Below are 14392 nucleotides of genomic sequence, written 5' to 3'. Positions count from 1 at the left end.
TGTATAGGCACTACCCACACCCTCCATATACACTCAGTTTAAATATAAAACAAAAAGCAGAAAAATAAAACTTTAGAGAGCCACTTCTATTAGCATTTTAGGGGAAAAAGAAAAAGGTGGTGGTGGTGGGGAAACCCAGCTTGAAAGTCTGGTGGTTCCTACATCAACAATGTTAGATTTTTACAACCAGCTTGTGTAAGAACTTTCTCATCGGAAAAGCTTTCCTGTTACTATCACTCATTCTCCCATAGTTAGTTCATTGATAGCATTGGAGCTATTCCAAATATTCTTTATTACTTAAGGTAAACAAAGGTGTCAGAAACAGGTTCATAGATAAAATCATATGCAATGAGAAAAAAATCATGAAGGCATAAGTAGAGATAGATAGATAAGGAGTCAATGTGGATGATAAAGAGATACTCATGACTTTCTGAAAACAGCGCATCAGATGCCAAGTGTCTCAATGGGAACTTTTGTAGTACATGAATGTGTACAGTTAAAGCAAAGACTTTGGCTGACTGTCTTGAAGACTATTTCAAATCAGATTGAGCATGGCTACTGACTCTAATCCCACAGCACTACACAGAGGATACCTGAACTGTCTTTCTGCCATCCACTTGTTTGCAACCAAGTATTAGGTCTCTAATACTTCTGAAAGAGCATCTAATCTAATAGTAATTACTCAGTGTCTTAGACTCTAATACACTACCAATTTTTTAATTTACAATTTGACTGAATTTAAACTATATTCATAAATTATTAATACTATTGACTGTGTTGAGTTTTAGTGGCACTTGTTTTTAATACGTTCTTAGCAAACATATCCATATGTAACACATACCTCAAAACTGACAGGTATATTGCGCTTCAAAGCAATTTCAAACACTACACTGATCTCAGACTTGTTTGCATCTTTATCTTCTTCTGATTCTTTTCCTGTTTCTCCATTCTGAAAGCAAAGAATACATAATCATATTACAATTTTTAGAAGATAAAAAAATATAATATGCTTCTTCCCGATTTCTCAAAGACTTTTGAGTTCTCCCGTCATGCTGTAAATCAGCATTTGTACATCCATCTCAGCACCCCATTATCAGACAGCTGCTGACCGTGAAGCCATATATAATGCACTTACGCTTCATAACAAAGGCACACACACACATTAATTTATAAATTAATGGTAGATGGCAAAATAACTTCCGTGGATTTTAGTCTTATTAATGACAGAGATAATAATAATCTGAATACACACTTCTTGTGTCGAACATGAGGACCAAACAGATCCTTTGACCTGTTTCTCAGTCTCTCTGTGGGTACCCCTTCCAAGCAAGGAAGAAGTCTTCTGTACTTCTTGGACAGGACAGAAGACTCTACTTCTCTCAGAAGAAATTCAGTGAATCACTCCCACATTTTGGCTGGGTCACCAGGTTACAGGTGTCCTCAGCAGGTCCAGCTGGTAAATGGCCCCTGCAACAACTTCCCTCTGGGAGTTATGACCAGTGTGAAAAGATAGCGACAGAGAACAGCTTGCTCAACACGGAACATTATTTATTTATCCATAGGAACATAACAAACAGAGAGACTAAGAGATAAAACAACAAAAGGCACATGCAAACATTATCCTGCCTAAAATTCAGCTTTGCTTCACACTTTAGGTAAGTCTTATTTTTCTCAGACAACCACCAGCATGGGGGATCAGTCAAAGAATTATCAACTTCTGCAACCGCTACCTTTTGGTGATTGTCCCCCAGGCCACATCTTCCTTAGTTCTCAGAGGTTTCACTTTCAGCTACTTTCACACTGCAAAGCCCTGAATGTTTCAAACTGGGATCTCTCAACAACCACGTAACCTTGGCCAGGGTCCTAATTTTTTATTAGTGGAGGTAAAGATCAAAGAAACTTGGGCTGAGTTAGGTGGATTCCTGCAGAGTTCCCATCTTACATAAAAAAGTCTGATCTAAATCTTGAGCCATGAGCATAGCTAAAAAATCCAGATACTTAAGTCATAAAATAACACCAAAAAAGCATTAGGTTCTTCACATTAGCAACAAAATTTACCAATCTTTTATCTACCATTTGTTAATTCTTAATATATTAATCTTTAAGATAATGCAAGACCAAAAATGCAGCCATCAGCTACAGCATGCAGACTTGGAGCATTTTTAGTCTCAATAAACGGTTGCAAAAGTTTGAGTCTGAAAAAGCAGTTTACATCCCTGACATTGATCTGGAGCCAAATACAAAACAAAAATGTATAAAGTTTATAGAATCTGCTGAAAATAAAGGGTACAGTGCAAAGCAGTAACAAGGGTAGTTAGAATGAAATTATGTAGGATCTCTAGCTCATTTCATATAATGAAATGTAAAGTACCATGGAAATCAAGAATGTAGGTCATTATTTACCGGATAGGCAAAGCATTGATTCAGTGAAGGCCTTTGGTTCTGTGAGAAAGATCAACTGAACAGAGTTAAAAGGGCAATATTTAAAAGTAAAAATATATTTTGGGGATATAAAGAATATCAAACATAAAGAGTGGGGTACCACTCTTCTGTAAAAAGCCTTAGGGAGAATCTTACTCAGTATTGTAGTCAATTAAGTTTGCGCTTTATAAAGGGCGCTGATAACCTGAAAAGCTGACAAAAAAGCCACAAGAATGAACTACTGATTAGAAACAACAACTTTACACTGAGAAACTATGGAAACAATCAGTTCTATAGAACATTTCAAAATTACTTCAGCATAATCTGCAAATGTATATTGGGGAGAGATTTTGATATCTGTTTGTTACATTTAGCAAAGATAAGAAAATACCAATTAGATAGAAGATGAAACTAAGCAAATTTAGAAGAAATACCTTGCAAATTATCTTTGAAATGGGGAATAATCACTCACTGGCATAATTTACATAAAATAATATAAAATCTACTGGACTGTCACCAAGCCTTTCAGCGAAGAAGGTTTAGCTTTTCTAGCTATTCTCTACCTTAACCAGATATGTAGTCTAATGTAGAAATTACTGTCTAAAATTTCATGATTAATACAAACACATCGGGCCAGAAAATCCCCGATTGTCCCTTCTGCCCTTACAACTTAACTCCTTGCATGTTTTTCCACCAAACACAGTAAAGATCCTAACCATAAACGGAGAATACAGAAGATCATAGACTTCAAGGCTTAGACCTTAGTACTGAACAATAAAGTTTCAAGTCTTAGTCATATGACTTCCCTAAGGAAGATAACATATGTTCAGGAGTGTCTCAAGTACTTTGGATTTAAATTTGATCCTCATTCCACAACTGTCACTTTAATTGTAAGGGCTTTCTTAGCCTCACATCTATGAGACAGCAGAGGTGCTTTGGCAGGCACACAATAGCTCTTTTATGAAAGCAGGGTCACATTCACCTGTAACCCTGCCCTGTTTGCTGATTGCTTCTTGTTTCTGCTCACCTTACGCTCTTCTACACATTTGCGCAATGAAGTATTAAGATGACAGTACTCCTCTTCAGTCATCTAATACGGATAAAAGATTTTACCCTTAACTAAGTTTAAAAAAAAAAGGAAAAAAGGGTATCTCAAAATGAAAGAAGAATATACAAAAGCCTGCATTAAGAAAACACAGTTATGAAGGCCAAAAGGTAAACCCATGTATATACTGTGCTATATTCCATGGATCCCATTCCAGTGAAATTCACTGAGTGCAGGGCTAGATTGGTACCGGCAGGTCTGCCCTTGCTCCCCTCTCTGCTCTCCCTGGAAGCACAGTGGCAGTGACTGTGGGAGAAAGAAGCTCAATCTACCCATGATATTGAGGCCAGCCAGACTCTAATGTGTACTGGCTCTGATCCATGCAAGATGTCTGAGGAATGTTGAATCAATCACCTTCCATGGTGGACCCAAGCAGGTCAGTTCTGCTACAGGAAGCAGAGTTTTACTGAGCTGGACCATGTCCCATGGTGAGGGCACATCCCACCACTGCATGGTCATGCACTTCACATGACCAGCAGCAAGGAAGTGCCTGAACCTTGGCACCATAAAAGCCTTGAACTCTACTTCAACCAACCTGCAGCTCTCTGGAGAGCTACACTCAGCTCCACATGATGCAGCTCTTTGTAAAAGACCTAGGCACAGGGTTACCTCCAGCCTTTTCCAGTGACATACAACTCTAACCCATTAAGTGACAGAAATGTTTCTTCATGACTATTCTGCAACCACCTCCTTTTACCTTCAGCATGACAAAGCCACAGAGGTTTTCCTGACTGAGGACTCAATTTAGTCTCTTATCCACAGGCACCTGCTATTGAGATCCTTCAGTATGCCAAGTGGTCTTCAACTGCTGCCACCAGAAACTCACAGTGCTCCCACAGGTCTTGAGAGTACTATGTGAATGTCTCTGTTAATGTACAGTATTGTGTCCTCACAAGTCTTCCCTATTTTTCTCATAGCTAGTTGTGGATTTGACTCAGTTTTGATATATAACTTACAGCGGTGAAGAGAAGAATGAAGTTACTTCATTAGCTCATGAGCAAGGCAACACTATGGCATGCTACAAAAATTTAGGAAACCCAATTTGCCATGACATCTTCTAAAAGCCTGCACATCCTAGCAGACGCTGGCGTAAATAGGCACTAAATAGACCCAATTAGACAAGAACGTTAATTAAAGATTTTATTACTTTTGCTAGGTAAATGACATACGTACATGGGCTATGAAAACTCAGTCTATAAGCCAGCTCCATATCGATGTTACTTATATATATTATTTACTTTTGTCTACTACTTATTATCCTACGCACTTAGTGGTTTAATTTCCATTCTGATTAATGGATGCCTTCAATTCAAAGATTCTTTTGATAAAATATAGTATTAAACATATAATTTTAAATAACTAAGAATTTGCTGAGCTAAAAATATGTTTCAATAATATAAGACTCCCACTCACATTTGTGCTAAGGATTCATTATCAACCAATACATTCGACTGGAAACCAAAAGAGAAAGGAAGGGAATTAACAATGAGAAAGGAAACAGGGATTCCTCATCAGACTTTTTTTTTTTTTAATAGTTCTCCTGTTTGAAAATCAATATTGATTACAGTAAGTGATTTTGAAGATAATTTCCTGATCCAGGAAAATAATATAGCAAAACAAAGGGGTGAGTCAAACTCTCTTTGGATCAAAAGGAAGACATAAACACAGGGTGAGACAGAAAGAAAAAAGATTTTTTTGAATACATAAAATTATTTTCATTCTTAAAAAGCAACTCAAAACTACCACACAAGACACTGAAAGTACTATTAGTAATGTTTTGTACTGTGCGCAGGAGCTCAACAGGCGTCATCAGAAAGAGTGTACAGAATAAAATGATTGTCTCCTCATGCATGTATTTTGGCTTATTTGACTGGGCAATTTTTTTATATTTGTCCTTTCAATTTGCAAAGATTATTTTGAGAACAATTTTTCTGTTAAATAATTTTAAAAAATATGACAGAAAATTTTCATTTTTAAGTAGCAATGTACGCCACTTAGGAACACAGCAGTGAGAAGGCTAGCTATTCAGAAAGGCACTAAGTGGCTAAAAAGCCTGAAACCATCAGACATGGGATCAGTAGCTGTCAGCGAGCTCCATCAGGTTCTTAGGTATGCTGGGGACAAGTAATTTCAACTGCAAAGATCACATTCATGGTGTAACACACATTTAAGATTAATAATTCATTCTCCATGAAGCCACTGATTAAATGGACATTTTCTCCACTTCCAGTATAATCTCAAATCTTTATTTTATTTTTATTTTTCACATAATCACTGTTCACAATCCCATCTTTAAAATATCTACTTAGTTTTGTTTTTTAAGTCTAGTTCCATGTTAGGTGTGATGTTATAAAGAAATAACACTAACGATTTGTTAGTATTATTTCTCTAATAGCTGAGGCTAATATGAAAAAAGCCCACTAAAAATTTAACATTGAAAAACTGTCAATTAAATTGTTTGCTATGGTATCTTAACATGAAGATTAGGAACAGTTTTCTGAAACACAAACCTGAGGTAATTTTTCTGGAATAGGTTCATTCTGGAGAGCTTGAAGGGCCTTCATTGCAGCATTATGTCTAGCAGCTTGACGAGTCTTTCCTTCACCAAAAAACTCACTGTTGCCAACAGTTAACTGGACATAGAAAATTTTAGGCACTGGGCAGTGATACCTGGAAAAAAGTCATGAACAGAAAACAACAATACAAGCTATGAATTTTAACCATCAATTTTATGTAATATAGAGCAGTAGTGAGGGATAAAACATCTTTTCTCACAGAGTTAGACCTAGCACTCAAATCCATGGACTGTTCCTCAGCAAGGCCGTCAGTAACTCTGACAGCAGGAGAAGCAAACCAGCTTTTCACCCACATCTAGTAGTGAGCACTACTACACTTCAGCCCAACAGCCCAGCCCTGCTCTCTTCTTGGTTTGAGCCTTGAGAAGGTTAAACCTAAGGAGAACTGAAAGCTCCAGTGGAAGCCATGCCTGGGAGACAACTTCTGTCCTACAGGAAAGTGGCATGGAGGAAGAAGGATTGTGAGGTCTCTCCTCTGAAACCTGCCAGAATAGCTCAGCTCTTGATGACAACAAAAAGATGGCAGAGAGTGAGTGACCTGGACAATGTCCTTCTAGCCTCTTTTTAAAGCTCAAGTATTGAAATTGTTGTAGAGGATAAGGAGTTCTCCTCCAAAGCGTAACAGAGAGTGGAGAAATCTTCTCCAACACTGTAACAGACAAGCATTTTCCAGGCACTGAAAGAAAAGCAACAATCACCACCATATCGTTTTCCTTTTTTTTCCTTCCTACAGAAAAATTTTCAAATATAATGGCAGGGTTTGTTTTTCTGAGTATGTCTGAAAGACAGTGAAAGTAAGATAAAGCAAAAAATTGAACTTTTCCCGATGAACCAGCACAGCTATTATTCCTCAAAGAAAGCAGTACCTTTATTCATATCATCAACTCACCATCTCTATTTTAAGTAACAAAAATAGCTAACCCAACCCATACTCCCTACCCTGAAACCTGTCTCTCGCTAGCAGTGAATGAAGAAAGAGATGTAATGCCATTCTTGGCTTTTGCAGGTCCTGCCACAGCACTGTGAAAACTGAACATAAGAGCTTGTCTACATAAACAATTTCTACAGAAAAGAAGTGTTCTGTGCCCCCCCAACTCAGAAAAAGCTATTCAGCACAGATAATTAGTTCTAGTCTCTGTTAAAATTATAATCTTTTAAGAGAACACTTCCAAAAAGTCCTCTAATTGTATTCTACAGAGGTGAAGGAATTTGCTTCGTACTCTTAGCTCTGTGGTCTAGTCTGCCTGTGCTCCTTCCTCAGACAAAGGCTTTTCTAATATGCTGAAGATTTAGTCCTTGGAAAAATATATATGTATCAGAAATGGCTTCTCATTTATGACAAATAACTTGTACATATTTTACAGCAATGTAAAAAAAGCCCAGGATTCCAAAAGTGTGGCCAAAAGCTAGGCCCGTCGCAACAAAAGGCGAATCGCTCAAAAGCACACCAAAGTACTGCATTTTTCCTTCTTCCTCTTAAAGGATCCCCATTAAAGCACACTCTCTCCATTTTCATCTGTTGACATGGATAGTGATTTTTGGTTTGAAGACTTTCTGACTTTCATTAATAATTGTAATTAATTTGTTTCAATTATAAAACAAATTTTTTTCAGATAGCAGCACACTTCAAACTCAAACAAGTGTGAATAAGCACTCCACTCTCAGTGCCCCTGAACTTTGTGCCTAATTCTAAAAATACGTTTATATGGAAAGAGCAAAACCATAATACTCGCTCCAATAAGCCTCTGGCTATAGGGCCTTGGAGGGGTGAGCTAAGTTGCCTTTACGACATGCAAAAAGTGGGTATTTACTTTGCTTTCCTGTTTACAGTATAACACAGTTATAGGGAATTACTAAGGCCTGGAAATGCATTTGCTTATGTAACATTTTCATAAAATTACAGAATAACTCAGGTTGGAAATGGTCCTGGAGGTTATCTGGTCCAGCGCAGCGCCCAAAGCAGGGTCAAGCTCTGAAGTTACAGTGCCTTGTTCAGGCATTCTCCAGGGTATTGTGGATATCTCCAAGGATGAAGATTCCGCAACATCTCTGGGCAACCCGTTCCAGTGTTTCACCACCCTTTCTGGAAGAACATTGCAAAGCTCATACAGGCATAATGAAACTCAAACACCACGGTGCCATTTGTTAACAAAGCAGCTGTCAAACCAAAGAAAGAAAGAGTTCAAGAATGTTAAATTTCTATCCCACTCCACTATGTCCTTCATTGCTTCTGACATACAACATTCACCTTCTGCCTTCCTCTGCTTCTAAAAGGTACAAACATAATATCAAGACACTATCAGTGTGACAAAATCTGTTATAAAAAAGTACAGTGGCTTCAGACTGAGATTTACCTCAAAAAGAAATGGTAGTTTTTAAAGTGAAAGGCAGAATTTCACCCTTTCCTTTACATAAAATGCTTCCTCTATCAACTTTTTCCTTTGATTTATTAGTTTTATTTGGTTTGCAATATTGCTTTAGGGAATATGCAGGCAATAGATGTAAACAATACCTTGAAAGAATTTAAATCTAAGAATCAGGAACAGGCCTTTGACATCAAACATAGGTCAAACTATATTTCCAAAGTGAAAAAAACTACACTTATTTAAAATCAAGGGCAAAATAATGGAAAGCTTCATCAGTATAGTCACCATCAACTCCATTTCTTCCACAGCTGGTTTAGAGCTGTCTCTCCCTGGCTCCTCCACACTGCTAATGTGATTCCTCTGAAAGGTCTTCCTTAGTTTACTGCAGAAACACAGAACAGTTAGATGGGAAGTGACCTCTGAAGATCCTCTTGTCCAACCCCCCTGCTCAAAGCAGGTCAGTTAGAGAAGACTTCTCAAGGACACTTCCCATTGGGTTTCGAGTATCTCCAAGGGTGGTTGATTCAACAGCCTGTCTGGCAATCTGATCTGGTATTTGACCACCCTCACAGTCAAAAAGTCCTTTCTTTTCATATGACAAAATGGAATTTCTTGTATTTCAGTCTGTGCTGCTTTTTTGCTGGATACCAGTAAAAAGAGGCTGGCTCCACCTTCTTTACTCATGCCCTTCATGTAATTTATACACATCGATAAGATCCTCCTGAGCCTTCTCCTGGCTTACCAGTCCCAACTCTCTCACTCTCTCCTCAGATGAGAGACACTCCAGTCACTTGATCACCTTACTGGTATGCCCACATCTCTGTTTTACTGGGGAGCGCAAAACTGGACCCAGCACTCCAGATGTAGCCCCTCACCAGGGCTGATTAGAGGGAAAGGGTGACCTCCCTCAACCTGTTGACAACACTCTTCTAAATGCAGCCCAGGATGCTGTTGGCTGCCTTTGTTGCAAGGGCGTATTACTAGCTAATATTTAACTTGGTGTCCACCAGGACCCTCAGGTCGTTTTCTGCAAAGCTGTTTTCCAGCCAGTTGGCCTCCACTGTGCAGTGAGTATGGGGTTATTCCCACCCAGGTGCAGGGGTCTGCACTTCCCTTTGTTGAACTTCATGAAGTTACTGTCTGCCCGCTTCTCCTGCCTGTCGAGGTTACTCTGGATGGCAGAGGAATCCTCTGGCGCATCAGCGACTCCTCCCAGGTTTGTATCATCTGCAAACTTACTGATGGTGCACTCTGCCACATCATCCAGATCATTAATGAAGACAGTGAACAGTACTGGCCCCACTATTGACCACTGGGGTACACCACTAGTGACTGGCCTACAGCTGGACTTAGTGCCACTGACCACAATCCTTTGAGCCTGGCAGTTCAGCCAGTTTTCAGACTGTCTCACGATCCATTTATCTAGACTATACTTCACCAGTTTGTCAATGAGGATGTTACAAGAGACAGTGTAAGAAGCCCTGATAAAGTCAAGATAGACAACATTCATTCCTGTCTCATCCACCAAGCTAGTCATGTCACTGTGTACGGCTATTAGATCACTCAGGCACAATCTTACCTTCTTAAATCCATGCTGACTATTTACAGTCACCTGTCATTCTTAATATGCTTAGAAACACTGTTCCAAGATTATTTCCCCCATCATGTGCTTACGGATTGAAATGAGGCTGACTTACTATTTTCCCAGATCCTTCTTCTTGCCCTTCATGAAAATAGGAATGAAATTTGCTTTCTTCCAGTCCTCAGAAACCTCCCCAGTCACAGCTATCTTTCAAAGATAATCAAGAGTAGCACCACTATGATATCATTCAGCTCCCTCAGCACTCATGGGTGCATGCCATCAGGCCTCATGGACCTGTCCTCTCTGTTTAAACATTCCCCAGCCCGACCCTCTTCCATCAAGGGTAAGTCGTACCTGCTCCATACTTTCCCACTGATCTCAGGGACCTGGGACTCCCGAGGGCCAGTCTTATCAGTAAAGACTGAGATGAAGGCACTTTGAGTACCTCCACCTTTTCCATGTCCTTTGTCATCAGGTGCCCTGCCCCACCCAATAGTGGGTCCCTAGTCTTCCTTTTGCTGCTGTATAAGCCCATCTTGTAGCCCTTCACATCCCTTTCCAGAGTCAACTCCAGACAGATTTTTCCTAACCCCCTACCTGCACACTTGTACAGTGTCTCTATATTCATCCTGGTTCAGCCCACCTTGGTCACAAACCCTGTTTGAGTTTAGTCAGAAGTTCCTGTCCATCCATGCAGGCTTCCTGCTGCCTTTGCTTGACTACCTGCACATTGGGACAGAAGGTTGAACTATTCTTGAGCTTGGAAGAGGTGAACAAGTTCTCCTGGAGTCTCCTCTCTTCAGGACCATACCCCTGCTATCCTGAAGTCCAGTTTGTGATCTGTGATATTTGCCTTGCTCTCCTCTCAAGATCCTGTCACTGTCTCATGGTCACTGCACTGACCCCAACCTTCACATCCCTGAACAGTTTTTGTTTGAAAGTGTGAGCTCCAGAAGGAGTGCCCCCCTGACTGATTCCTCAATTGTCTATGTCAGAAAGTTGTCATTGATGCACTCCAGAAACCTCCTGGATTGCTTGTGCCCTGCTGTGATGTCCCTCTAACACATACTGGGGTAGTTAAAGACCCCCATGAAAACCAGGGCCTGTGGCCATGAACCTTCTTCCAGTTACCTGAACAAGACCTCATCTACTTCTTCTTGGATTATTCAGTCTGTAGGAGACACCCACTGCAATATCACCTGCATTGGTATGCCCTCCAGAGCTGACCCATAAACTATCAGCTGTCTCATCGCTCATCCCCAGGCAAAGCTCCATGCATCTCCACTGCTCTCTCACATGAAGGACAACGTTCTCTCCTTCCCATTGCGGCCTGTCCTTCCTAAAGACCCTGTACGTATCGATTGCAGCACTCCATTTGTGTAAACTATACCACCATGCTCCGTGATTCCACTGAGGCTGTAGCCCTGAAGCAGCTGCACACAGATCTCTCATTCCTCCTCTTCATTTTCCATGCTAAGTGTGTTAGTGTATCGGCACTTCAGATAGGAACCCAAGTGTTCTGATTTCCCAGAAGGGGTATATAAGGACTTCCCCCATCATGCTGTCCTGAAGGGCCTTCCTTACTTGTCTGCATATACTTGCGGTGGGACGCCTTCACACCTTTTGTGTTGGTTTTAGGGTCTCTCTTGTCAACATCACCTAGTTTTTGCTTACTAACTTGGTCCATCACTTCCTCACTTGGTTACAGGTCAACTGTTGTCTCTGTCACTTTAAAGCTCTCTTAACCAGTTTGGCCTACCTGTTGATAAAGATGCTTGCCCCACTTGGTCAGGTCGATCCTGTCTCTTCCAATCACTCCTCCTCAAAGAGGGTGCCACAGTTGTAAAAATCAAATTTCTGTAGGAGTCATGTAGTCATGCTCCATGTATCCCCTTACAGTATCACTGGTGCCCACAGTGAAGAGCAGCAGTAGGTAATAATCTGAGGAACAGACAGCCCTTGGCAGTCTATCCACAATGTCCCAATCCAAGCCCTCAGTGAGAAGCAAACCTCCCTGCACAGCAGGTTAGGTTCACAGATGGCGGTCTCCATCCCCTGCAGGAGAAAGTTGTCCACTACTATCACTTGCTGCTACCCCCTGTTGCTGCCCCAGGGCTCAGATGCTTCAAGAGCTCCCAGGCCTTCACCTGATGCCACAGCACTGAAATTGTAGTTGTAGTCTGCAGGTGGAAGAGAAGCCTTCCTCCTGGTGCCAAAAGTTACAAGCTCCAGCCTTCACCATTACAGGACTCCCCATTTCCCAGTCTAATAAGCACTGACTCTCCCTGCTCCTCCTTTGGTATGGTTGGGGATTCAGGCTCTTGTACCTGCAGGGTCTCAGAGAGAATCCAACTGATCTCTTTACTCATCAGCTCTAGTGATGCCAGCACCGTTTGCTGACATCTTTCTGCATCTCCTTTACTTGGTAATACAGATCCTCTGACAGTGCACATTTGCAGACAAGACCACTGTTTCCCCATGCCAGCTTCCAGCACTCCCCGCAGCCAAAGGTCTGGAGAGCTGCATCCTCCCTCTGGAGCTAGATCTGACTCAAGGTCTCTGACGTATCAGGGATAGCAGCTCTAGATGGTGCTAGGAACTGTGCCATGTGGCACATCAACACCATTGCTGAGCACGCACACACTGTCCTCAGGAGAGTTTCTGGCTCCCTTCCGCATGAATTGCTCTGCAAACTGCTGCATCTGCTGGTTGTCTCAGGGAGTAGTGCTCTAGGCCCTGCACTTATATTGGCTTCTCCCCAGTACCTGCTGAATGGGTGCTTGACTCTCTCTGATCAGGAGACAGCTGGAAGAAAAGCTCAATGAAGCTTTTTATCAGGAGTAGCTGACAGAGCTTGTTGGCAGCTGCTAGAGCTTGCTAGAAGCTGCAGCCATCCTTCCCCTGAAGCAACAGGCACCCTCAAGTTCCTCAAAGAGTTCCCAGGAATCTTCCCACCATCCCAGAAGTTCTCAGAAGATCTAGAACTAGAGCCTGAAAACTGCTGCATCTGTTGGCTGTCTCTGTTAACTGCAGCTTGGAACAGGATAAGCTCTGTCATGCAAAACTCATAGGCACCTTGATAGCGCATCTCACCTCGTTTCTTCGCAATCCTCTTTAAATAAAAAAAATGTGGTAGTGCTGTTACCAACTACCTAGATTTAAGGAAAATACAATATCTATCAGAAGTGCCTGTTTCTTGTTGAGTTACTAGACCTACCTTTCTCTCCATTACATGCAAAGGAGGAAAGCACATGAACCTTTATGCACTTTATAAACTCAGATCCTACAACAGGCTCTCTCTTTTCCCTCACCCCTCCCCACCTTTTCTTTTAAAGAGTGTTTAGGGAGCTATTTATGTGATAATATGGAAAAATGATATTCAGCCTGTGGCTCTAGAGCCTCATGCAGTTCTTTGGTATTGGCAGAATGATTAGGCTTTTACATGGTTTTGATTAAACTTTTCTTGCTCTGCTTGGCCTCAAGCAGAGTTAACAGAGCACTGATAATATGAGCATTGCCAGGAAAGTGCAAAGGAGCACCTGAAATCCTCAGAAAATGGACTAAATCTCCAAGGATATTTGCGTCTTTACAATATGGAGTGTGTCAAATAGAAACAAAACATCCTCCTCTTTTCAGTGGTGAGGACAGAGACTATATTAACAAAAGCCTGAAAACTAATCATAATATTACAATCTGAAATATAGTGCAACAATTAAACGAAGCTTTAATACGGAATGATTCTGCATCCTGAAGACTCACACTCATGTATGGAACAATCCCAAGCAAAAATAAGATATCATATCTGCCACTGATCATTAACAAACCTTCCCCATATATTACATTGGAGTTACTAAAAAGGACTGAAAATATTAACAATCTTGGGAGTATTTATACAGAAGTTGCTGATTATTACGCAATAACATACCAGCACAATATTTTCCATCTCAAGAACACCTAAACATCAGTCCTCTACTCTTTAGCCCTGTGTTGCTCTGTTCGGCCGCAGAACTGAAACAGTCACTATTTTCCAACAGCAACGCTTCACGTGCAGACTGATTAGGTTTCTGAAGGTTTTAAAACTACCTACATCTAAAGAATATGCATCTCCTTGCATTCTGTCTGGTGGCTACAAAGGTTAGGATTTTCCTTTGGAGAAAATTGTTATGTAAAAAAAGATTCCCAGGTGATACTGGCACACTTCTCTAAACATAAGACAACAGACACAGACAAATGACAGAAGATTAAAAGACTAGAAGACAACAGAAGAACATATGAAACGATACATTCAATAGGAAGAAAAAAAAGATGTGATAAAGGATAGTACTTTAACAAGCAGTCACAT

General features: G+C 40.8%; 1 protein-coding gene across 5 annotated transcripts in view; it reads right to left on the bottom strand.

The window, feature by feature from the left end:
* Positions 1 to 14392, bottom strand: part of STAU2 (staufen double-stranded RNA binding protein 2) — a 178923-nt gene that overhangs the window by 115116 nt on the left and 49415 nt on the right. For all 5 annotated transcript variants that reach the window (XM_064442537.1, XM_064442540.1, XM_064442539.1 and 2 more), the window contains exons 6-7: positions 6037 to 6196; positions 842 to 949 (exon numbers count right to left, since the gene is read on the bottom strand). In XM_064442537.1, the coding sequence (XP_064298607.1) occupies positions 842 to 949; positions 6037 to 6196 (268 nt within the window). The remainder of the gene's footprint in view (positions 1 to 841; positions 950 to 6036; positions 6197 to 14392) is intronic.

This window comes from Phalacrocorax carbo, chromosome 2 (assembly GCF_963921805.1).
Source record: "Phalacrocorax carbo chromosome 2, bPhaCar2.1, whole genome shotgun sequence".
In the NCBI taxonomy this organism is placed as follows: Eukaryota; Metazoa; Chordata; class Aves; order Suliformes; family Phalacrocoracidae; genus Phalacrocorax; species Phalacrocorax carbo.
The sequence above is the reverse complement of the archived record's forward strand: the minus strand, read 5'-3'. Positions and strand labels throughout refer to the sequence as shown.